Below are 25,717 nucleotides of genomic sequence, written 5' to 3'. Positions count from 1 at the left end.
GTAGTTTCAAAGCCTTTAACATGGATTTTCATCAAGATGAGAGAAATTTAGGAGAGATTTTTCAATTTGTTAATGATACTAGATTAGACATGAAATTTTACAAGTTAATTTTAAGGTTAATTGTATTGCTCATTAAGAGTGTAATACTTCTTGCAAGCATAATATTATAGAAATTTGTATTTGAAAAGTAGGAAAACAATAATCATCCTTTGTAAAGAAGCAGAAATATATTTGTTTAATGTCTCTTTTAAATTAACCTCATCATAAATGTGAAAGCAAGAAAAAAAAAAAAAAGAAATCAGAGAGGACAAAAACAAATGGCGGAAAAAATGTTCCATGGTCATGAATAGGAAGAATCAATATCACGAAAATAGCCATGTGACCCAAAGTAATTTTCAGTTGCAATGCTATTCCCATTAAACTATCATTGATATGCTTCACAGAAATAGAAAAAAACTATTTTAAAATTAATATTAAACCAAGAAAAGCCAGAATAGCTAAGACAATCCTAAGAAATGAGCACAAAGCTGAGGCATCACACTCCCTGACTTCCACCTATACTACAAAACTACAATAATCAAAACAGCATGGTATTGGTGCAAAAAACACATATATCAATGGAACAGAATAGAGAACTTGGGGTTGGGCACAGTGCCTCACACCTGTAATCCCAGCACTTTGAGAGGCCAAGGTGGGAGTATCACTTGAGTTCAGGAGTTTGAGACCAGCCTGGCCCACATGGTGAAACCCCATCTCTACTAAAAATACAAAAAATAGCCAGACGTGGTGGTGCATGCCCATAGTCCCAGCTACTTGGGAAGCTGAGGTAGCAAAGTCGCTTGAACCCTGGAGGCAGAGATTGCAGTGAGCTGAGATCATGCCATTGCACTCCAGCATGGGCAACAGAGCGACTCTGCCCTCCACTCCCCCAAAAGAAAAAAGAATACAGAATTCAGAAATAAGACCACATACCTACATCCACCCGATCTTCAACAAACCTAATAAAAACAAGCAATGGGGAAAGGATTCCCTGTTTAATAAATGGTGCTGGCAGAATTGGTTAACCATATGCAGAAAACTGGAACTGGATCTCTTCCTGACACCTTATACAAAAATTAACTCAAGATGGATTAAGGACTTAAATGTAAAACCAAAAACTATAAAAACCCTAGAAGAAAATCCAGGTAATACTATTCAGGACATGGGCACAGGCATAGATTTCATGACAAAAACACCAAAAGCAGTCACAACAAAAGCAAAAATTGATAAATGGGATGTAATTACACCAAAGAGCTTCTGCAGAGCAAAAGAAACTATCATTAAAGTGAATAGACAACTTACAGAATGGGAGAAAATTTTTTCAATTCATCCTTCTGACAAAGATGTAATATCCAGAGTCTATAAGGAACTTAAACAAATTTACAAGAAAAAAAACAAATAACACCATTAAAAAATAGGCAAAGGGCATGAACAGACAATTCTCAAAAGAAAGCATACGTCTGGCCAACAAACATATGAAAAAAAGCTCAATATCACTGATCATTAGAGAAATGCAAATCAAAACTACAATGTGATACCATCTCATGCCAGTCAGAATGGCTATTATTTAAAAAAAACAAACAAAAGAAACCGATGCTGGCAAGGTTACAGAGAAAAAGGGGTGTTTTTACACTGTTGGTGGGAGTATAAATTAGTTCAACCATTGCAGAAGACAGTGTGGCAATTCTTCAAAGATCTAGAGGCAGAAATACCATCTGATCCATCAACCCCATTCCTGGGTATATACCCAAGGAAATTTAAGTCTTTCTATTATAAAGATACATGCATGCATATGTTCTTTGCAGCACTATTCACAATAGCAAAGACAGGGAATCAACCCCAATGCTCATCAGTCATAGACTGGATAAAGAAAATGTGGTACATATACACTGTGGAATACTATGCAGCTATAAAAAATGAGATCATGTCCTTTGCAGGGACATGGATAGAATTGGAAGCCATTATCCTCAGCAAACTAACACTGAAACAGAAAACCAAACACCGCATGTTCTTACATATAAGTGGGAGCTGAACAATAAGAACATATGGACACATGTCCGGGGAAACAACACACAGTGAGGCCTGTAAAGGGGGGTGGTGGGGGGAGTGAGAGCATAAGGAAGAATAGCTAATGAATCCTGGGTTTAATACCTAGGTTATGGGATGATCTGTGCGGCAAATCACCGTGTAACACATTTACTTATGTAACAAACCTGCACATCCTGCACATATACCCCTGAACTTAAAATAAAAGTTGAAGTAAAAAAAAGAAACATGTTTTTAACATTAAATTTAGTGTAGCCTTAGTGTACAGTGTTTACAGTAGTGTAGAGCAATGTCCAGGCCTTCGCATTCATTCACTACTAACTGACACATCCAGAGCAACTTTGTCCTGCAAGCTCCATCCATGGTAAGTGTCCCACACAGGTGTACCTTTTTTTTCTCTTTTATATTGCATTTTTACAGTACCTTTTCTATGTTTAGATATGATTAGGAACATAAATACTTACCATTATGTTACAGTTGCCTATGGTATTCAGTACAGTAACATGCTGTACAGGTTTGTATCCTAGGAGCAATAGACTATACCATATAGCCCAGATGTACAGTAGGCTATACCATCTAGGTTTGTGTACGTGCACTTTAGGATATTCAAACAATTATGAAAATGAAATGCATTTATTAGAATTCATGCCTGTCATTAAGTGACACATGACTATATTTTGATCTAGAAAAAGACACAAAAAATTCCATGATAGTTGAAGACTTGGCATAAGTAATCTCTTTACATATTTTTATGTAGTCCTCATTCCCAAATCTTTTGATCTATAGTGTCCAAATGTAACATACAAATTATTTAATGGAAAAAGTAATTAAGCGAGAGTCAAGAGAGGGGCTGGGCTAACTTTGAGCAATTCTCTTAAACTGTTTTGAATTAACTTCCTGGGTTATAAAATAAGGTGATTGGAAATATACTTCTCTTTTTAAATTGTATTTTGGATTAAGGAGGGTGTGAGCAGTTTGATTGTGCAGAACTGGGCCATTAAGAGCTAGGTTATAGGGAATTGTATTAGTACAGTCCTTGTTAGGAACTAAACAGTTGATGAATGTCTGTTTCCACGATCCTTACATAGAAAATTTCAAGACAGCCAATGTTTCAATTGGGCCATTAATTGTCACCATGGCATGCTGTGTATGACTCAAAAACAAGTCATATTAGAGGGTAATGTGCTGTTTTCCAGTGTCTTTCTAATCAAAGTTCCAAGATACCTTGGGTGAGAAAATTAGTCATCATGATTTCCGGACTTATTGATCATACCTCCTAATAATTACAATACAGGAAGGAAGTGCAATTGGTTGGTAGAAAGCAAATAAAATGTAAAAGTATTGAAAGAAATGATAGAAGAAAGTTTATTGAAATAATCACAGCCCCTCAAGTTTAGCAGATTAAGCTTGTACAATACATACTAGGGAAATGAACAAAAAACCCTCCAAATGAAACAGAATTAAATAATTTAAACTAAATAATTACTGATTTTTAAACAAAATTAAATAATCACATGACTATGCACCAGAAATCACCAAGGACTTTCATTATTTGACAGAAACAGTGATCTATGAATTTTATACTAACTCAACTTGCTAACTGAGAGTTCAAAAGCAGGGAATAGGTTTTAAAATGTAAGAGAACCAGGGAATATGAGACCCATACTCCATAATAAAATCCAGAACATAAAACAAACAAAAATTGATTTTCTTACAGGCACTGGATTTGTTTACATAAGTATCAGTCTTTCATTCTGTCATTCTTTAAACAAAGATTTAGCATTCTTCTTTTCTGAATCAGGCATTATGCTGGGTGTTGGTGATAAAATAGCAAACAGTTAGAGGAAGTCCCTGTTGTCATGAAGCTTATATTTTCTCCACTGTGAATGAAGGTAGTGGTGGAAATAAAACAATAATTTATCGTAATAGTAAACAACTAAAAAGAAAATAAAACATGGCAATTGAAATCATAGTGACTGACAATAAATATAGGGTTGGGAGGTCTTTTATATAAATAGTTAGAAAAGCATTTTGTAAGTAGGTAACTAGTGTGCCAAGGATACTTACTAATTACAGCATTAGTACATGTTCAAGTGGTCAAGAATTCATCAATATTTTGTACGTTCTCCTTTCAATTCCTGTTGAACTCTTCTGGGAATAAACTACTCAGAATTCTAAAATTCCATGGGTCTTTATTTCTCAACACTTAGAGTTAACCTTCCTTTCATTTTTATTTGTCACATGACTCATTCCTAAGTATTTTCATATACTGCATTTTTGTCTTTTCAATTAGAATAAGAACACAATAAGGATATTTTCTCACCTTTTCACCTGTTGGATTTTATGACATACTTAATGGGGTTTTGTTCCCTATGAATAAGCTACCATGCAAGTCACATATCTCCACTGCATTATGGTTTAACTCTTCTCTACCATAGTGACTCTTCCTCCTGAGCAAATAAAACTGTTGGCATAAAAATATTAAATAAAATACACATGTAACTTTGGTGTAAAACATGGGGTGAGTCCTGATTTTGCTCCTTTACTAGCTGTGGTGACTTTAGGCAAATTACTTATCTTCTCTCATATCACTGAAATTTGCATATTTTCAGCAAGACTGATTTGCATTCTTGTGATTACCTGAACCAAAAATGGTTTTGCCAGGACCTTCTTAATTTCTATTCTTTGCATGCCACAGAGTTGGCCAAATGATAATGTGGCTTTTCAGTGGAGTGGCACCCTGATACTCTTGTCAGTTCTCAAGAATGAAGGACAAACCCACTCCATTACTTTTCTATGATGGCAGAAATTTATTTAAGTCACTGGATCTCCTGTTCTATTAACACCTCCACTCCTATTGTCATTACCTTGGCTCTTTGTAACTGACTCTCTTTTGTCTCTTTCCCATGATTTCTCTTTTGTTCTTTTTGCTTTCTCATTCTCTCTGTTAAATGGTTCTCAGGTTTTGTGCAATTGATTGCTGATATGAGTGTTGCTTTTCACCTGGTGTGAGGTACAGCAATTTTGGAGCATCAGGCTCAATCCTTCTTACTCTGTTTGGCTATTTTCACAGTTGCTATAAATAGATGTTCGCAAGTCATGTTTATGGAGCCAGAGTAGTTTGTTATTTTCTTTTCTTTCTTCCTTCCCTGTTTACATTCCTTACCTCCCTGTCTGTCTGTAATTCGTATGGTATCTCATTCTTTAGCCTTAAGAAATATAAAGTTTGACTTCCAGATAGCTGAGGTGATGCTCTATTATTTCTCCATCTATCTATAGCTCAGAAAAAGCATTAACCTATTGTATATTTATATGCTAAAGATATTTGCCATATAAAATACAGGATGCCTAGATAAATTTAAATTTGAGATAAACAATGGATAATTCTTTAGTGTATATTCCAAATATTGCAAAAGATATACTACAAATTATTTGTTGCTTATCTGAAACTCAAATTTAACTGTGAATCCTGTATTTTCATTTGTGAAATCTGGCAACCCTTAAGTATTTTTTGTAGATCTCACAAACATGTTTTTCAATTAAGCAGTGTTAACAATGATTATATAATTTTAAATATTAAAACTATGTCAGTGGTCCAATAAGATGATGTGAACAACACTTACTATGATTAGAAACTGCCAAATTTAGTATAACAAAATGCTTCACTAATATATACTTAAATATTTTCATTTTTATAAGAGTATTATATAGTATTATTTCTTTTAATATAACCAAACTCTAATTCATTTTACTGAAATAAAAAACAAACATTTGTTTATAAATATGTAAAAAGCCACCATATATCAGCCAATATACAGACTTATTCAAAATTCTTGGAAATTGTGTTGATTCACTTGAGCAACTGATAATACTGAAGCAAAACTAAATACAACAAGTTTGTAATGAGAACCAGATGCTGAATTTGAAGCAATTGAATGGGTAATGAGCAACAAATCATGATATTGTACTCTTTCCAGAAAAGTAGTACTTATGGTAGAACATTTGCACATATATTAATGGAAAAAGCTATTTTTACATAGAAGTTTATCTTTAAGCTATATCATTCATACATAAGAACTGCTTATTATATGCTGTTGCACCTACCCAAAATACACACACACACACACACACACACACACAAACACACACACAGCACTGACTAGCTGAAAGGCATTCTATTCCTGCATTAGGGGTCATATACATTATAATGACCCCTAATGCAGAAGCCAGGCAAATATTACACATACACAGACACACCTAGATGCACACACATAGAGGAGCTTTTAAACAAGAAGCTTCATGTGCATATATAAACTTACCTTACTATTATGTCATTCCATGTGTTTCTCTGAATTTAAATAAGGGTAACCTAAAGAAAGGCTGTCATTTACTTAGTACAGTAAAGATATTGAAACTTACCAAGCTAATGGAAAAAGTTTTAGGTTGAATTATATTTATACCTAGCTTGATATTTTAAATTCTGACTTCTTAGCAAGACAGGTATTGATTATAACTTTTGAGTTAGCATTGATTTAGACATTCACAGAGTTTGAGAACTTTCAAATACTTCAGAATTTAACTGATTCAAAGTTTTCATTTCATACATACAATATATAGAGCATAGAACCATTGGCAGGCTTGCTTAAAGAAAATCAGCTACTTACTGAGGAGCCAAAGGTAAGAAACAGTCTCCAGACTACTGTCTTAGTGCAATTTCCTATATTCACTAATATCTCCTTATTGAAAGGTCATGCCATTTACTATAATGGGAAAAAGGAGCAGGAATGTATGGTTGTGTATAGAGACCTAATACTAAGGAAAGTCTGTAATATCTTTCTTGAGGAAAGTATCAATCTTATCTCTACAGAATCCATTCACAACCTAAGCAGCATGAAATAATGTCTTAAATTCTGATTAATGTTAAGGCACAGCTAAGTACATATATCAATGACAAATAAACCTTGGGAAACTTTTAAAATAGAATTGAATAATCTTATGCCATTATGTTATAATAACAGAGGATCAAGTAATACCACTTTGTACTACTCTGAAAATACAGATTTCACTTGCATACAGAATGTTTTACATTCAATTCCAGTATATAATTTAAGTAAGAGCTCATAAATATTTAAATAATTGTCATGTAATAATGGAGTTTTTTTAAAATTAAAAACTTGGGAACATTATAGAGAGGATTCAAATCTGGAGAGAAACACAGGCTATCTAATCTTCGCAAAGTCCTTGGAAACCTTGAGATGCAATATTTGATGGGAACTGTATGTATGCATTCCTTTGTTTAAACCAATTGTAGGTTCATAAATCGATTACAGAAACATTTTTCTGCTCCTTGTGAGTATACCAAATCATGAGTCTTCATGTTTTCAATTTCATTGTACAATAGAGAGTTGAAAGGCTCTGCTGATAGTGTATTAGAGGTGGTAGTATTCTTCAGAATATGTGCTGAGAATGAAGGTTTTACACAATGTGTGGCTTGAAGCTCTAAAAATAACTGAATATATATGTATGTATGTATGTATGAAGCCTTACTAAAAATGATTTTACCTATGAAAAACTCTACAATTTCAATATGGAAAAACTGATTTAAAAAATCTGAAAGATCAAATGCACTTGCAAGCTCCCCTGAATATTTTGCCTTATAAAGTAGTCGGATTCCCATTTCTGGTGGTCTTCAAGAAGCAGCTGGATAACTTTGCTTTAAGAATAGTTAACAGTATAAATTGAATGTCTGTGTGACCCCAAAATTCATATGTTGAAGCCTGAATCCCCAATACGATGGTATTTGGAGGTGAGGCTATTGTGAAGTAAGCAGGTAATGAAGGTAGAGCCCTCATAATGGGATTAGTGCCCTTATAAGAGGAGGCTCTGGAGAGATGATCTATCTCTCTGCTCTGCCTGTGAAGCTACAAGAAGAAGGCCACTGTCTACAAGCCAAGAAGAAGGCGCTGACCAAACACTGAATCTGCCAGTCCTTATGTTGGACTTCCCAGCCTCCAAGCTGTGGAATAAATGTTTATTGTTTAAGTCACACACAGTCTATAGGATTTTGTGACAGCATCCCAGACTGACTAAGCATGATTTGTTTTCCATTGGGTGAGAGCATGCAATGGGGCATCTGGTCCTTCCTTGTCCCACAATTAATTTTTTCTATAATGTCTGAATTCACAGTTGAGCTCTCACAGTTACAGCAAGTTTGATGTCAATCCAATTTAAATGAAAATGGAAAATGGGGCAACATTTCATGTAAACAATATCTAGCTATCTTCATTATCTTCTTTTGTTTTTAAATAAAACAAGCATTTAAGCAAAATTCTTTAAAGGCAGAAAGCAAAATATGTTTTTAAAATAATTATAATAAGAATTATACTAAGAATTTTTAAAAGTAAAATAACAGGAATGCTAAATGCATGTGTAGCTTTGATATGAATAAATCAAAACGCCAAAAGCATTTGAATGTGTATATATTCCAATTCCAGAATTACTGTATAGTAATACTTAAGTTGTATCTGTGGGCAATTTATAGTATATTTGGTTGTCCTATGGAAACTATAAGACTCTAAGTCAAGCCCTAAGATATTTATCTCATTCCTTGGGCTAAGGTGATAGTGATTATTTTAACTTTGAAATATAAGAAGATATCTGATGTTAACAAAAATCTTGGGAATAAATACTTCAGACAAAATTTTTCTAATTCATTTTAAGACTTTTTTCTTTTTTCACTTTTATTTAGATGAATGAATTTAGTCTTATAAAGAAGACACGTACTTTACCAAAACAATTAAAAAGGTATTGGTTGTAGTATCAAATTATGATTTACCGACACTGTTATGTTTTTATATTAAAATCACACTGCTTCACGTTTGATTAAAACGTGAAATACTTCGAAAAAAGTATTTATTTATATGTGAAATAAAGCAAAATACTTAGTCTTAGGTCATTTCAAATTACTGTAGCTATTTTTTCAAAGAATAAATTATTTTTACATTAACCCTAGATTTTGAGACATAACTACTTTAAAATTTATAATGAACAAGTCACTTATTTTTTGAACCATTGAATGACATAAAAGCACAACTACTCCAGTATAACCAGAAACAGGTATCTGAATGATATTAATAAAACCATAGTAACATCTGACATATATGATAGGGAAATTGACTCTTGGGGTGCTTTTTTTCTTCTTTCTTTCTTTCTCTCTCTCTCTCTCTCTCTCTCTCTCTTTCTTTCTTTCTTCTTTTTTTCTTTTTAATGAGACACAGTCTCACTCTGTTGTGCAGTGATGTGATCTCGGCTCACTGCAAGCTCCGCCTCCCGAGTTGATGCCATTCTCCTGCCTCAGCCTCCCTAGTAGCTGAGACTACAGGCGCCCGCCACCATGCCCGGCTAAATTTCGGTATTTTTTAATTTTTATTTTGTTTGAGACGGAGTCTCGCTCTGTAGCTCAGGCTGGAGTGCAGTGGCCGGATCGGATCTCAGCTCAATGCAAGCTCTGCCTCCCGGGTTTACCCCATTCTCCTGCTTCAGCCTCCTGAGTAGCTGGGACTACAGGCGCCCGCCACCTCGTGCTGCTAGTTTTTGTTTTGTTTTGTTTTGTTTTTTGTTTTTTTGTTTGTTTGTTTGTTTTTTTGTTTTTTAGTAGAGACGGGGTTTCACCGTGTTAGCCAAGATGGTCTTAATCTCCTGACCTCCTGATCCGCACGCCTTGGCCTCCCAAAGAGCTGGGATTACAGGCGTGAGCCACGGCGCCCGGCCCCTGGGTGTTTTTATAAATGTACATACATAGTTTTTTCTTATTAGACTATCAGACCATTAGAACACCTCATCTCACCTGATACAGTGAGTCAGGTAGTGAAAGATGTAGAAGACTGCTAACTTTATTATGATAGTAAGTTTCTTAGTAACAACAAACAAAATAAGAATCATTCTGTCTATTTCAGCTTTGACAGAATTAAAGATAAGTGTGGTTAAAAGTTTTCAAGATGAGAAAACATACAACAAAAGCACAAAATATACTAAAGCTATGGTTAGATGACTGAATACATTTTGGTGGAGATACCTATGAAACTGTGAGTGCATTTAGATTAAGAAAATGAAGATTGCTTAACAAATGCCCCCCCAAAAAAGGTCTGGCATATTTTCTCATCTTTCTATTACTATCCTTCCTCTAATGATAACGATACTAATATGGGTTAATTCATTTTTATTTTTGTTCCAAAATGTAGAAAAAGAACATTGTACTTGGATGTTTATTTTCTCATTATTGAAAATTAGCTCATAAAAGGTTCTCTGAACTCGTAAGTTTAGATTCCAATTCAATGCCTCTAATTTAATATAAAATATTCAATTTTATATCATATATTTTCATTGTGATGTTGTTATTTTAATGGATGCCAATCTAATTTCCATTTCATTTTCCATTTCCTTTTCTTTGCCCCTGAACTAATGAAAAGTTTATTTAATACACTGTGTAATAATACAAAAGGGACTAATTATATTTTGATAACAAAGACTGCCATTTTATAGTTCCTTTTCTTTATCATTTCTGTTAATACCAGTTAAAAACACAGCATTTGTTACTTCCCAGCAGAAATTATTAGAAATGGTCTCACAGAGTCTTCACTTTAAAGGTTAACCAGAATCTCAGAATCTTTGCTGCCTGCCTGCTGAAAGTAAAGCATGCAATAGCCACATGCTATAATCTTTTATGTTGTTTAGTACTTAGAATTTACAGAAAGCTTCCATGTGTAATATCTCATTTAATCCTCACAACTACCCAAATAATATGAAATACCACTGTATAGATGAAAAAAATGAAACATAAACACTTATTTTTCTAAAGCTACACAAGTACCTAAAGGAATTCTCAATCCTCTTCTCCATTTTCCTGGCCACCTACATAATGAAATGTCCTTCCTCATCATATTTCATCATTCTCATCATATGTGCTATACATATGATGATGTGCTATACATCATTCTCATCATATGTGCTATATACCAAACCATGGCATGTCTGATAATCCAGAGCATATTATCTAATGTTCGTCTACCACAATTATTTACATGGCATTGGTAAAAAAAAGTGATGAAAATATTTCCTACACTGGTTTGTTTGTTCGCGGTATTTTCTTGCATGCCTAAAGTAGTTAAGATTCATCTTTTTCTTTTACAAAGGCAATCAGCTGTAAATCAGAATACATGTGTGTGTTTTACCTTTGCCAACTAGTCACATCTTATGTAACATTGTTAAGCCTCAATTCCCTCCTCTGAATAATGAAGAGGAAGAAAAGTACTTTAAAAATGTCCTAATTTATAAATGCCATGTCTATGCTGAAAATTATACATAAGAATAGTTAAGTTTGGGGGGGATTCAATGAACTGATTTGAAGAATAACTGGAGACAAAAAAGAACATATGTATATACAACATACTGGAGGCTACTTCAGTGATTAGCCATGACATGACAAGAGCATACATTTACAAGGGACAGCTATTAACTGCAAGTACAGGTGAAGGAATGAATCAGAGTGATTTTGGACAAGGGTCATCATAGCTACTGGTGACTGATTCTGATTCAACACAGAGCATAAATTAATATCAGAGTCAAAGGTGTGTTCCACATTAAGTGGAATAGTGGGTCTAGATCGAAATGGGGAAAGTAAAGAATATACCATCTAAAGAACAAGGTGGTGAACTTGGTTGGGGACATGCTAAGTTTTAGATGAAAGTAGTAATATGAATTCTAGATCATGGGACTAAATTTAAGGCTGGGGATACAGACCTGAAAATTACCAGAGTAGAAGTATCAGATATAGACTTAAGAGCGAAGAATCTCTCTAGAGTGAGGGAACAGCAAAGTTAGACTTCAAGCTTCTGCAACTCCACGTTATTTATTATAACAGACCGTGGTCACTGGGAAGCAGATAACTGCATTGCTGGAGCAATGGTCTTGTGTGGTTATGGGCACAACTATGGGAACTGACAAGACCCTCCTCTAGCCTAATATTATACCTGGTCTGGTGGGTTTCTCATAATTCCCAGTCATCTTGGAGCTCCAAACTTTAGGTACTCCATGACAAAAAAAAAAAAGAGAGAAGGTACTGGGAGCCATTTCTTCACTCACTTCTACCAAAAGCATGTCTGTATTCTGTACTGATTCTTGTTTATTTCAAAAGGAAATCCAAATGAAAACAACTTTAAAGTCCAAGACTTCATCAATCTTAGAACCCAACCAAACTGAATTGGTTTATCATAACTCACTCCATGTTTATCTTTTTAAATCTTCACTTGCTTTGTATTTTACAATGGTTAATCAATGTCCTTGGAGGAATGAACGAACTAAAAAGAAGACCACATATTTGAGAAACACTCATCATTATGGAGGGGTAAAGAGCATAAATCAATGAAAGAAATGGAGAAAAAATCATACTATCCACATAGGCAGTAATAATAGCTAGCAATTTTTTTTTATCTATCAAGTAGAAGAGCTGTTTTGCACAGAATGCATGTTCAAAAAGAAAAAAAACAAAAACAAAAAAACAAAACACCATACTGCTGAAAGTTAGAAACTATATCAATAAATTCACGTCATGCAGTTATATTTTTGAGGGAAAAGCCAAGACTTCAGTACCACAAGTATAACTCTGGAACTGGTTAGCTCTCTTTACATAGGGCATGACACTAATAACATTAAGGTGGTGGATACGGTGCAACTAAGCTGCCCTATGGGCAAACTCTAGAACAGTGCTTCTCAATTTTACCATGCCTATGGAGCACTGGGGTATCTTGACACAGCCAGAGATTCCACATTTCTGACAAGCTCCTAGGTCTTAAAGTTCCCAGAGGGAGCACACCTTAAATAATAAGCCTCTAGCTGATTATTCCACATATGTATGACCCTGGTAATAACAGACGTGTGAGAGAATGTCAGTAGCTGGCACTAATTCAATATTCTCTGAATTTAAAAACAACAACAACAACAAAAATAATGCAGGTTCAACTGATGCAAGTAGGAAAGAAAGTACATTAATTGATATGATGGAAGAATGAGCAAGTTACTGTAATTTCCCAACCTACCAAATTCATTCCAAAGTCACTATTTACTAAGAAATCTGGTTCAATAAAGGGTATAGTACATAACTTACCATTTACCTCCAGTGTTATTTTAGGTAGTTATTTACACATCCCAGAATGTGACGTGACTCAACTGCTTTTTTTTTTTTTTTAATACTTTAAGATCTAGGGCACATGTGCACACCATGCAGGTTTGTTACATATGTATACTTGTGCCATGTTGGTGTGCTGCACCCATTAACTCGTCATTTACATTAGGTATACCTCCTAATGCTATCCTTCCCCCACCCTCCCCACAATAGGACCCGGTGTGTGATGATCCCCTTCCTGTGTCCAAGTGATCTCATTGTTCAATTCCCACCTATGAGTGAGAACATGCAGTGTTTGGTTTTCTGTCCTTGCGATAGTTTGCTGAGAATGATGGTTTCCAGCTGCATCCATGTCCCTACAAAGGACACGAACTCATCCTTTTTTATGGCTGCATAGTATTCCATGGTGTATATGTGCCACATTTTCTTAATCCAGTCTGTCACTGATGGACATTTTGGTTGATTCCAAGTCTTTGCTATTGTGAATAGTGCTGCAATAAACATACGTGTGCATGTGTCCTTATAGCAGCATAACTTAGAATCCTTTGGGTACATCCCCAGTAATGGGATGGCTGGGTCAAATGGTATTTCTACTTCTAGATCCTTGAGGAATCGCCACACTGTTTTTCACAATGGTTGAACTAGTTTACAGTCCCACCAACAGTGTAAAATTGTTCCTATTTCTCCACATCCTCTCCAGCACCTGTAGTTTCCTGATTTTTTAATGATTGCCATTTTAACTGGTGTGAGATGGTATCTCATTGTGGTTTTGATTTGCATTTCTCTGATGGCCAATGATGATAAGCATTTTTTCATGTGTCTGTTGGCTGGATGAATGTCTTCTTTTGAGAAGTGTCTGTTCATATCCATTGCCCATTTTTTGATAGGGTTGTTTGTTTTTTTCTTGTAAATTTGTTTGAGTTCTTTATAGGTTCTGAATATTAGCCCTTTGTCAGATTAGTAGGTTGCAAAAATTTTCTCCCATTCTCTAGGTTGCATGTTCTCTCTGATGGTAGTTTCTTTTGCTGTGCAGAAGCTCTTTAGTTTAATGAGATCCCATTTGTCAATTTTGGCTTTTGTTGCCATTGCTTTTGGTGCTTTAGACATGAAGTCCTTGCCCATGCCTATGTCCTGAATGGTATTACCTAGGTTTTCTTCTAGGGTTTTTATGGTTTTAGATCTAACATTTACATCTCTAATCCATCTTGAATTAATTTTCGTATAAGGAGTAAGAAAAGGATCCAGTTTCAGCTTTCTATTTATGGCTAGCCAATTTTCCTAGCACCATTTATTAAATAGGGAATCCTTTCCCCATTTCTTGTTTTTGTCAGGTTTGTCAGATCAGATGGCTGTAGATGTGTGGTATTATTTCTGAGGGCTCTGTTCTGTTCCATTGGTCTATATCTCTGTTTTGGTACCAGTACCATGCTGTTTTGGTTACTGTAGCCTTGTAGTATAGTTTGAAGTCAGGTAGCGTGATGCATCCAGCTTTGTTCTTTTGGCTTAGGATTGTCTTGGCAATGCGGGCTCTTTTTTGGTTCCATATGAACTTTAAAGTAGTTTTTTCCAATTCTGTGAAGAAAGTCATTGGTAGCTTAATGGGGATGGCATTGAATCTATAAATTACCTTGGACAGTATGGCCGTTTTCACAATATTGATTCTTCCTATCCATGAGCATGGTATGTTCTTCCATTTGTTTGTGTCCTCTTTTATTTCATTGAACAGTGGTTTCTAGTTCTCCTTGAAGAGGTCCTTCACATCCCTTGAAGTTGGATTCCTAGGTATTTTATTCTCTTTGAAGGTATTGCGAATGGGAGTTCATTCATGATTTGGTTCTCTGTTTGTCTGTTACTGGTGTATAAGAATGCTTGTGATTTTTGCACATTGATTTTGTATCCTGAGACTTTGCTGAAGTTGCTTATCAGCTTAAGGAGATTCTGGGCTGAGATAATGGGGTTTTCTAAATATACAATCATGTCATCTGCAAACAGGGACAATTTGACTTCTTCTTTTCCTAACTGAATACCCTTGATTTCTTTCTCTTGCCTGATTGCCCTAGCCAGAACTTCCAACACTATGTTGAATAGGAGTGGTGAGAGAGGGCATCCCTGTCTTGTGCCAGTTTTCAAAGGGAATGCTTCCAGTTTTTGCCCATTCAGTATGATATTGGCTGTGGGTTTGTCATAAATAGCTCTTATTATTTTGAGATATGTTCCATCAATACCGAATTTATTGAGAGTTTTTAGCATGAAGGGCTGTTGAATTTTGTCAAAGGCCTTTTCTGCATATATTGAGCCAATCATGTAGTTTTTCTCTTTGGTTCTGTTTATATGCTGGATTATGTTTATTGATTTGTGTATGCTGAACCAGTCTTGCATCCCATGGATGAAGCCCACTTGATCATGGTGTATAACCTTTTTGATGTGCTGCTGGATTTGGTTTGCCAGTATTTTATTGAGGATTTTTGCATCGATGTTCATCAGGGATATTGGTCTAAAATTCTCTTTTTTTTGTTGTCTCTCTGTCAGGCTTTGGTATCAGGATGATGTTGGCCTGGTAAAATGAGTTAGGGAGGATTCCCTCTTTTTCTATTGATTGGAATAGTTTCAGAAGGAATGGTACTAACTCTTCCTTGTACCTCTGGTAGAATTCGGCTGTGAATCCGTCTGGTCCTGGAATTTTTTTGGTTGGTAGGCTATTAATTATTGCCTCAATTTCAGAGCCTGTTATTGGTCTATTCAGGGATTCAACTTCTTCCTGGTTTCATCTTGGAAGAGTGTAAATGTCCAGGAAATTATCCATTTCTTCTAGGTTTTCTAGTTTATTTGTGTAGAGGTGTTTATAGTATTCTCTGATAGTAGTTTGTATTTCTGTAGGGTTGGTGGTGATATCCCCTTTATCATTTTTTATTGCATCTATTTGATTCTTCTCTCTTTTCTTCTATATTAGTCTTGCTAGTGGTCTATCAAGTTTGTTGATCTTTTCAAAAAACCAGCTCCTGGATTCACTGATATTTTTGGAGGGTTTTTTTGTGTCTCTATCTCCTTCAGTTCTGCTCTGATATTAGTTATTTCTTGCCTTCTGCTAGCTTTTGAATGTGTTTGCTCTTGCTTCTCTAGTTCTTTTAATTGTGATGTTAGGGTGTCAATTTTAGATCTTTCCTGCTTTCTCTTGTGGGCATTTAGTGCTATAAATTTCCCTCTACACTCTGCTTAAATGTGTCCCAGCGATTCTGGTATGTTGTACCTTTGTTCTCAGTGGTTTCAAAGAACATTTGTATTTCTGCTTTCATTTTGTTATGTACCCAGTAGTCATTCAGGAGCAAGTTGTTCAGTTTCCATGTAGTTGAGCGGTTTTGACTGAGTTTCTTAGTCCTGAGTTCTAGTTTGATTGCACTGTGTTCTGAGAGAGAGTTTGTTATAATTTCTGTTCTTTTACATTTGCTGAGGAGTGCTTTACTTCCAATTATGTGGTCAATTTTGGAATAAGTTCAATGTGGTGCTGAGAAGAATGCATATTCTGTTGATTTGGGGTGGAGAGTTCTGTAGATGTCTATTAGGTCCGCTTGGTGCAGAGATGAGTTCAATTCCTAGATATCCTTGTTAACTTTCTGTCTCGTTGTTCTGTCTAATGTTGACACTCGGGTGTTAAAGTCTCCCATTATTATTGTATGGGAGTCTAAGTCTCTTTGTAAGTCTCTAAGGACTTACTTTATGAATCTGGGTGCTCCTGTATTGGGTGCATATATATTTAGGATAGTTAGCTCTTCCTGTTGAATTGATCCCTTTACTATTATGTAATGGCCTTCTTTGTCTCTTTTGATCTTTGATGGTTTAAAGTCCGTTTTATCAGAGACTAGGATTGCAACCCCTGCTTTTTTTTTTTTGTTTTGTTTTCCATTTGCTTGGTAGATCTTCCTCCATTCCTTTATTTTGAGCCTATGTGTATCTCTGCGTGTGAGATGGGTCCCCTAAATACAGCAAACTGATGGGTCTTGACTCTTTATCCATTTTTCCAGTCTGTGTCTTTTAATTGGAGCATTTATTCCATTTACACTTAAAGTTAATATTGTTATGTGTGAACTTGATCCTGTCATTATGATATTAGCTGGTTATTTTACTCGCTAGTTGATGCTGTTTCTTCCTAGCATTGATGGACTTTACATTTTGACATGTTTTTGCAATGGCTGGTACTTCTTGTTCCTTTCCATGTTTAGTGCTTCCTTCAGGGTCTTTTGTAGGGCAGGTCTGGTGGTGACAAAAATCTCTAAGCATTTGCTTGTCTGTAAAGGATTTTATTTCTCCTTCACTTATGAAACTTAGTTTGGCAGGATATGAAATTCTGGGTTTAAAATTCTTTTATTTAAGAATGTTGAATATTGGCCCCCAGTCTCTTCTGGCTTGTAGAGTTTCTGCCGAGAGTCTGCTGTTAGTCTGATGGGCTTCCCTTTGTGTGTAACCCGACCTTTCTCTCTGGCTGCCCTTAACAGTTTTTCCTTCATTTCAACTTTGGTGAATCTGACAATTATGTGTCTTGAAGTTGCTCTTCTCGAGGAGCATCTTTGTGGCATTCTCTGTATTTCCTGAATTTGAATGTTGGCCTGCCTTACTAGATTGGGGAAGTTCTCCTGGATGATATCCTGCAGAGTGTTTTCCAACTTGGTTCCATTTTCCCCGTCACTTTCAGGCACACCAATCAGACGTAGATTTGGTCTTTTCACATAATCCCATATTTCTTGGAGGCTTTGTTCATTTCTTTTTACTCTTTTTTCTCTAAACTTCTCTTCTTGCTTCATTTCATTCATTTGATCTTCAATCGCTGATACTCTTTCTTCCAGTTGGTTGAGTTGGTTACAGAAGTTTGTGCATTTGTCATGTAATTCTTGTGTTAGGGTTTTCATCTCTATCAGTTCTTTTAAGGTTTTCTCAGCATTGATTATTCTAGTTATCCAATCATCCAATTTTTTTCAAGGTTTTTAGTTTCTTTGCACTGGTTACATAGTTCCTCCTTTAGCTGAGAAGTTTGATGGACTGAAGCCTTCTCTGAACTCATCAAAGTCATTCTCCATCCAGCTTTGTTCTGTTGCTGGTGCTGAGCTGCGTTCCTTTGGAGGGGGAGATGCGCTCTGATTTTTTGCATGTCCAGTTTTTCTGCACAGCTTTTTCCCCATCTTTCTGGTTTTATCTGCCTTTTGTCTTTGATGATGGTGATGTACTGATGGGGTTTTGGTGTGGGTGTCCTTTCTGCTTGTTAGTTTTCCTTCTTACAGTCAGGACTCTCAGCTATATGTCTGTTGGAGTTTGCTTGAGGTCCACTCCAAACCCTGTTTGCCTGGGTATCAGCAGTGGAGGCTGCAGAAGATGGAATATTGCTGAATGGCGAGTGTTGCTGTCTGATTCTTGCTCTGGAAGCTTCATCTCAGGGGTGTACCCCGCCGTGTGAGGTGTGAGGTATCGGTCTGCACCTAGTGGGGGATGTCTTCCAGTTAGGCTACTAAGGGGTCAGGGACCCACTTGAGCAGACAGTCTGTCCGTTCTCAGATCTCAACTTCTGTGCTGGGAGATTCACTGCTCTCTTCAAAGCTGTCAGACAGGGTCGTTTGCATCTGCAGAGGTTTCTGTTTCTTTTTGTTTATCTATGCCCTGTCCCCAGAGGAGGAGTCTGCAGAGGCAGGCCGGCCTCCTTGAGCTACAGTGGGCTCCACCCAATTCGAGCTTCCTGGGGGCTTTGTTTACCTACTTAGGCCTCAGCAATGGTGGGTGCCCCTTCCCCAGCCTCGTTGCTACCTTGCAGTTAGATCTCAGACTGCTGTGCTAGCAATGAGGGAGGCTCCATGGGCGTGGGACCCTCTGGGCCAGGTGTGGGATACAATCTCCTGGTGTGCTGTTTGCTAAGAACCTTGGTAAACTGCCGTATTAGGGTGGGAGTTACCCAGTTTTCCAGGTGTGTGTCTCAATTTCCTTTGGCTAGGAAAAGGAATTCTCTTCCCCCTTGCACTTCTCAGGGGAGGTGATGCCTCACTGTGCTTCAGCTCTGGCTGGTCGGGTTGCACCCGCGGACCAGCGCCAACTGTCTGACACACCCCAGTGAGATGAACCCAGTACCTCAGTTGAAAATGCAGAAATCACCCGTCTTCTGTGTCACTCACGCTGGGAGCTGGCGGCTGGAGCTGTTTCTATTCGGCCATCTTGGGTGCACCCCCCTCCACTGCTCATTTTTAAGTATATGTCATTTGCCTCTTGATAGGTTTACATATAATTTACTTCCACAGACTTCTTGTCTCCCATGTAATATTTCATTGAATTGCTATTAACTTTTATCAGTGGCAATTACTACTTCTCTTTGGCTTTCTTATTTATTTTCATCTTTTTTTGGTTCTCTTTTCTCTAGTCACATGTAATTCTAAGATTGTTCATTAGTTTTGTGAAATTGTGAGAACAGGGAAAGTAGCTGATGGAAAGCAGGCGCCAAGAGTTGTGAGGGAAGATTTCATTCATACCCTAAAGGGAAGGATGATATTCCATGTTTTATCTAACTATGCATAGGAAAACAATGCCCTCTCTAAGACTGCCAAGAAGCTCACATTACTAATTTGTGAGAATAGAAACTTCTTCATAATTCTAGACCCTTAAAAGATAAGTATATATAACAGATTAGAGATAAAATAACACACTCACCTGACCAAGAAAGCAATTACATTTCTGCAGGTACCCATCTGAGTCTATATGTGAAACGTTGCATCAGGCTTATTAGACAAGCACAGAGAGAAGGTCTATAAAGGCAGTAGATACTACATGCTTAATGGAACATATGAGGTAAAATATATGAGAACTGCAAGGTCTGCCTATGCATGGAATTAGCAAACAAACAGTAAAGGTAGTGAAAATCCAACTATTCCTCCTGAGAATTCCTTCCGGAGAATGTCTACAGCCTCAAATGTGGCACCTAAGACTCTTGCTGATCTGATCCCTGCACACTTACTCATGCAAGCTCTGACTCTGACCCTGCTTTACACACCCTAGCCTCTAGTCCTGACCAACTATTTATAGTTCCACGGATGCCTCTTTGTGTATTTATTCCTCCACTGCACACAGGTCAGAAACATTCTTCCTTTCCCTGCCCAGTACATTTCTCATTATCACAGATTTCACTTGAGAACCACGGATTTTGTGATGCCTTTCTCCAAAAATAAAAAATAAAAAAAATCACAGAAAGTCAACTACTTCTTCCATTCTGTTCCATAGCATCTTGCTTTTGTAATTACCTGGGTCTTACGACATTGCAATATTTATTATATGTCTGTCCTTCTCACTGTACTATGAATCCTTCTGAGTCCCATCTCAGAAGCGAAACAGTATTATGTTAATATTCCTAGAACCTTGAATATTCATAGTATTTCTATAACCTTGAACATTCATTCATTCACTTTTTGCTCATCAAACACCCACAAATAAGTTTAATAACTATTTATAAATAATTAAAATTCTTATCATGGTAACCAATCACTAATTTGATATTATCTTTTTAATTTAGGATTTTCTATTTTCAATAGAGTTTTCTTCTCTTAAGATTGCTCCTTGAAAGCATAGATTTCCTAGGACATTTCACTAGTCCAGGCCTTACAGTTTCATAGCTGGATTAAAACCTTATTTATTTCTGTATTTATTTTGAGATAAAGTTTTGCTCTTGTCACCCAGGCTGGAGTGCAATGGCGTGATCTGGGCTCGCTGCAACCTGCACCTCCTGGGTTCATGTGATTCTCCTGCCTGAGCCTCCTGAGTAGCTGGGATTACAGGCACTCACCACCAAGTCCAGCTAATTTTTGTAATTTTAGTAGAGACGCGATTTCATCACATTGGTCAGGCTAGTCTCAAACTCCCGAACTCAGGTGATCCTCCCACCTCAGCCTCCCAAAGTGCTGGGATTATAGGCGTGAGCCACCATGGCCGGCCTAAAACCTTATTTTAATTGTTGCCTCTTTGCATGGAGTCCCTTCCCATGGTCAATCCCATACATAATTTTGAAGACAATATTTCCTGGATATCTATTCATGTTTAGAATGGTTTAGCAATCCCCGTTTGCCTACTTGAGCAAATGTTAACTCAATATTTCATTACAAGTCTCTCCCTATACCTGTTCTCCACAAATACACTATTTTTGTTTTCTGAGCACATGCTTTAAAAAAAAAAAAGGAAAGAAAAAAACAAGTTATTTATGGTGAAAAATCCCTCCTTGTTGATAGTTTTGCAGTGCTCAACTTGCACTCCATGTCCTTGATAAAGTCTTCTAATATTTGGCTCAGTTAGCAAGGACTTCACCATGTAGCACTGTTTTCTCATGAACGTCTTTGGTAAATTATTTTTACTTGCTCCTCTTCAATAGTATCTCAAAGACTAGGAACTGAGTTTACACATTTTTTTCTATCATTTTCCCTCTCTAATTTTGCACTTTACTAGATATAATGCACACATAAAAATCATTCTTGATTTACTGACAAATACTACATTTTGTTACCTTATACTGGCACAGAAACGTATAAATTCTACATAATGACATTACTGTCATGTTGCCTTCTAGCTGTTTCTTTTATAAAAGTCATGTCAACCTATGGATTATGAAATTGCTAAGAGTAGGAATGAATTGCTATTTGGAAAGCCACTGGAGTACAGCAGGAAAGTCACTGAATTGGGAGTCAGGAAACAGGTCTGAACTCTGCCACTTGTATGGTTTGCTGGAACGTTATATTTTATTGCTATCATTTACTTCATCTGTAAAAGAAAAACAAAATCCTCAGAGATGGTGTGAGAATTAAATGAGATACTATGTCTGGAAACCTTCTGAATATTCTAATATACTATACAATATAAAGCATTGCTTTTTGTTACATCTTCAAAATTATTTTGTGGGCAGCACATCCTGGGCACAAGGCAGACTGTCAGGAAGGTCTCCCTGAGACCTTCTTGGGTGTTGGGTCAAGTTGGTTGGGCATTTCTTACATTTTTACAGCAATAGCTGCAAAGTCCCATTCCTCAGCCTTTTTTTTTTCTTTTATTGGATAAAAGTTATTTCAGTCTAATATAATTTTTGGTAAACCATTTTCAGCATTTTCCATCTGCTTACCACATATGACCTCTTGTAGTCCTGCTTCCTGCCTTTCCAACTCATCCATGAAATTTGCCTTGTCAATTCTCTCTTCCACCTCACCGAGGTAGCTGTCATACCTGGAACACTCTTTATTCTTAACCTCGCCTGCTTTTCTTTCCCGTGGGCTCCTCTTCCCCTCTGCTGGCTGCCAAGGAGAAGCACATTTACTGGCATTGCCCCCGAACAGATGCCTGCCTCGCTCCCTTCCCCATTTCTTTTTCAGCCAAACCATCACTTGCCAAGGGCTGGTGGTTGCTGCCCCCCCTGTCCACTGCCCCGCACTGCTGCAGCTCCAGTCCTTTTTGGCAGCCTCCTCTTGAAGTTCCCCTGCCCGCGTTCGCCGGTGCTTCTTGCCAGCCACCTCCCCCTCTCGCCTGCAGCTCTCCTCGCTCCCGCCAGCCTCTCCCCCGCTCGGTCTGCGCGCTGCCTCTTCCTCCCGCCCTTGCCAGCTGCTTTACTCGCCTTTCCTCAGGCTGCTCCCTCTCCTTCTTTCCCCAAGCCTTCCCCTGGCTCCTGCAGCCGGTTTCTTTCCAGAGCCCCCATCCCTCCCGTCGGATGTTCTCTTAGCACCCAGGACCACCTCTCCCGGGTCCCAGTGTGTGCGTGTGTCCACCGTTCACTTGGAAAGTGAGCATTTTCATCCCGCTTCTGTATTTGTCTAGTCCCCCACCAAAACCCTGTGCCTACTCCTCAAGCCTGGAAGGTGGAATATAGCTATGGTAGAGGGGATTCAGGAAGACACCAGGCCACAAGCTCGGCGGACCCCAACAAAGTTTTGGACGTTCGGGATTTGCTATCTCAGGCTTCCCAAACTTGGTCAGCCCTGGCCACTGACCCGAACCACCCAGCGGCGCTCAGTGACCAGGCGCTCCTCTGATTCCCAGCGCCCCTAATCTTCCAGGGCCGCTTCCTCAAGAATACTGACCGCTCTCCAGGACCAGGGGTTGGGCCGCTCCCCAGGCCCCACGAGGGTCCTCAGCCTGAGCCCCACCCAGCTCATGGCTGGGGAGGGGCGCACTCGTTTTTAGATGCGAGGCGGCGGGGTGGGCGAGAAGAAAGAATGGAACCGCCCAGGTTCTTGGGTGCCTGCCTCGGGGATGCGGGATGGGAGATACTGTTGAAGAGCTGTGCTCAAACCAGGGCCCTTGTCGCGGGCTGGATACCTCCGGTGTGCCCTACCGTAGTGTGGAAGCCTTTATGAGCCGTCTCCTTTAAGAAGCGCGCGTCCGTGTGTATCTGGCTGTGTGTATGCTCGTGTGTGTGTGTCGCGGTGTGTGTGTTTGTATGTGTGTGTGTGTGTGTGTGTGTGCGCGCGCGCGCGCGCCAAGGGCCCCGAAAGCTAGGCAGACCCCGGGAAGGAGGAGTTATGTAGATTACGGATGAACATTCTGGAGGGGAGCGAGGAGAGGAGGGAAGGAGAAGCAGAGGCAAGAGAGTCAGGAGCGGCGGAGGCCCTTCCCGCAGGAGCTGGGGGCGGCGGCGGCGGCTGAGGAGGAGGAGTAGGCGGTGGAGGGAGGAGGACGCACTGGCTGGAGGCGGCGGCGGCGGCGGCTGCTGCTGCTGCGGCTACGACTCGGCGCTTTGAGCCGGAACCGCCGGTGAACTTGGGCGCCACGTTCCCGGTGACTGACCCCGGAGGATGGTGAACAGGAACTACTGCTGACCCTGTCTTCGTCGCTGCCTCTCCGGGGCTGCCGAGCGCGGGGCCCCCGTCTCCTCCCCTTGCCCGGCTGTGGGTGAACCTGCAGGCTCCTTACCCACCCGGAGGACTTTTTTTTGAAAGGAAACGAGGGAGGGAGGGAGAGGGAGAGAGGGAGAAAACGAAGGGGAGCTCGTCCATCCACTGAAGCACAGTTCACTATGATCTTACTCACATTCAGCACTGGAAGACGGTTGGATTTCGTGCATCATTCGGGGGTGTTTTTCTTGCAAACCTTGCTTTGGATTTTATGTGCTACAGTCTGCGGAACGGAGCAGTATTTCAATGTGGAGGTAAGAGTGCGAGGGCTTTCTTCCTCCTCCCTTGCCTGGGCTGCTCCCTGAAACATTTCCTTCACTCCTGGGATCCTTGTAGCTCAGACCAGCCTGGGTCCCAACACATTGTTTCCCTTCCAGCTGCCGAGACCCTGGTTCAGTGAAGGGTGTCTTAGGTGACGGATGCGTGTGAGACCCAGAATCCGTTATCCCCGGCAGCACAAAGCACGATGCTGCGCGCTCAAAGACACAATTGTAGCCAGTCCATGCTTTTCACCCAAGGAAGAGAAGTCCTACATATAGCAACCGTGTAGCTAAATAAGGCAGCTTGAGTTTATGATGGATACACAGCTCAGGGAAGACAGAATTAATTCCCTGGCATCATGTGCTGCCTGGGTATTGTTCATGAAATCTTTCTCCCAGTGTTTGATGCCTAACAAAGGAGGTTAAAAATCAGAGAATCTGGAGGAAAGCGTGGGAACATTAGATGTGTTTAATAACATTACTTTGTGATAAAACACTTGAGAGTCTTTTTTTTTTTTTTTATTTAGACATAACTTAATACACTGTAACTAGATCTGGCTACACAGGACATGAAATCCATCTCTTTTTAAGTGTCTTCTTTCCTCCTCCCTCGCCAATTGAAAATAAACGTGGCCCAATGTAATAGTTTTGAGGTGTGTTTTAAATTTGATTTCACACTCTCGTGGCAAAACGGGGAGGTTTTAGACTGTCATTTGCTTTACTTTGATAGCTTTGGGAACAGACGGCACAAAGCAAAAGGGAACTTAAGGATAGGGACTTGTCAGACCTCTGCCAAAGTACTCTTACTGTCATCAAGTCGGCACTGAAGCCAGTAATGTGCAATAAATCAATTAAAGCGTGTATACACTTGGGCTGTAACACAACTTTATCACATATATGGTGGGATGCAAAGCCAGTAAGAGGGCCTTAGTAACATTTACTTCTTTTGATTAGATCTGATGTCCTCTGATCTCTCAAACGAATTATAAATAATTCTTTAAGGAATAATGTGATTTTTTTCTTATATTGTTGATATTATAAAGCTTATTGTCATTTTGTTGGGAGTGTGTGTTTACACAATATCAAGACCTGTTGCACAGTATTTGAACATGCTTCGTGTAACCAATTGATATACAGAGTATACATAATAAATACCATGTGTAAAGGCATATTCTGAATATAGCTGTGTTTATAGAAACTGTTCTTAGGACTTCATGTAATAGGTGATGGTTAGTACAGAAAAAAAGTATTTGAAAAAGTAGGACCTATTATCAAAAGAGTTAAAGACCTTTACAGATATTAAGTATGAG

The 25,717-nt window shown here is 38.4% G+C and overlaps 1 protein-coding gene across 1 annotated transcript in view; it reads left to right on the top strand.

Annotated features, from left to right (window-relative positions):
- Window positions 1-23,988: 23,988 nt before the first annotated feature.
- The window catches only part of MMP16 (matrix metallopeptidase 16), a 276,165-nt gene continuing 274,436 nt past the window's right edge, over window positions 23,989-25,717 (top strand). Inside the window, exon 1 of the mRNA XM_023222878.2 lies at window positions 23,989-24,401. Coding sequence (XP_023078646.1) covers window positions 24,270-24,401 — 132 coding nt within the window. The 5' untranslated portion in view covers window positions 23,989-24,269. The remainder of the gene's footprint in view (window positions 24,402-25,717) is intronic.

This window comes from Piliocolobus tephrosceles, chromosome 7 (genome assembly GCF_002776525.5).
Source record: "Piliocolobus tephrosceles isolate RC106 chromosome 7, ASM277652v3, whole genome shotgun sequence".
Taxonomy (NCBI): domain Eukaryota; kingdom Metazoa; phylum Chordata; class Mammalia; order Primates; family Cercopithecidae; genus Piliocolobus; species Piliocolobus tephrosceles.
Note: the sequence above shows the minus strand (reverse complement) of the source record. Positions and strands in the feature narration are given on the sequence as shown.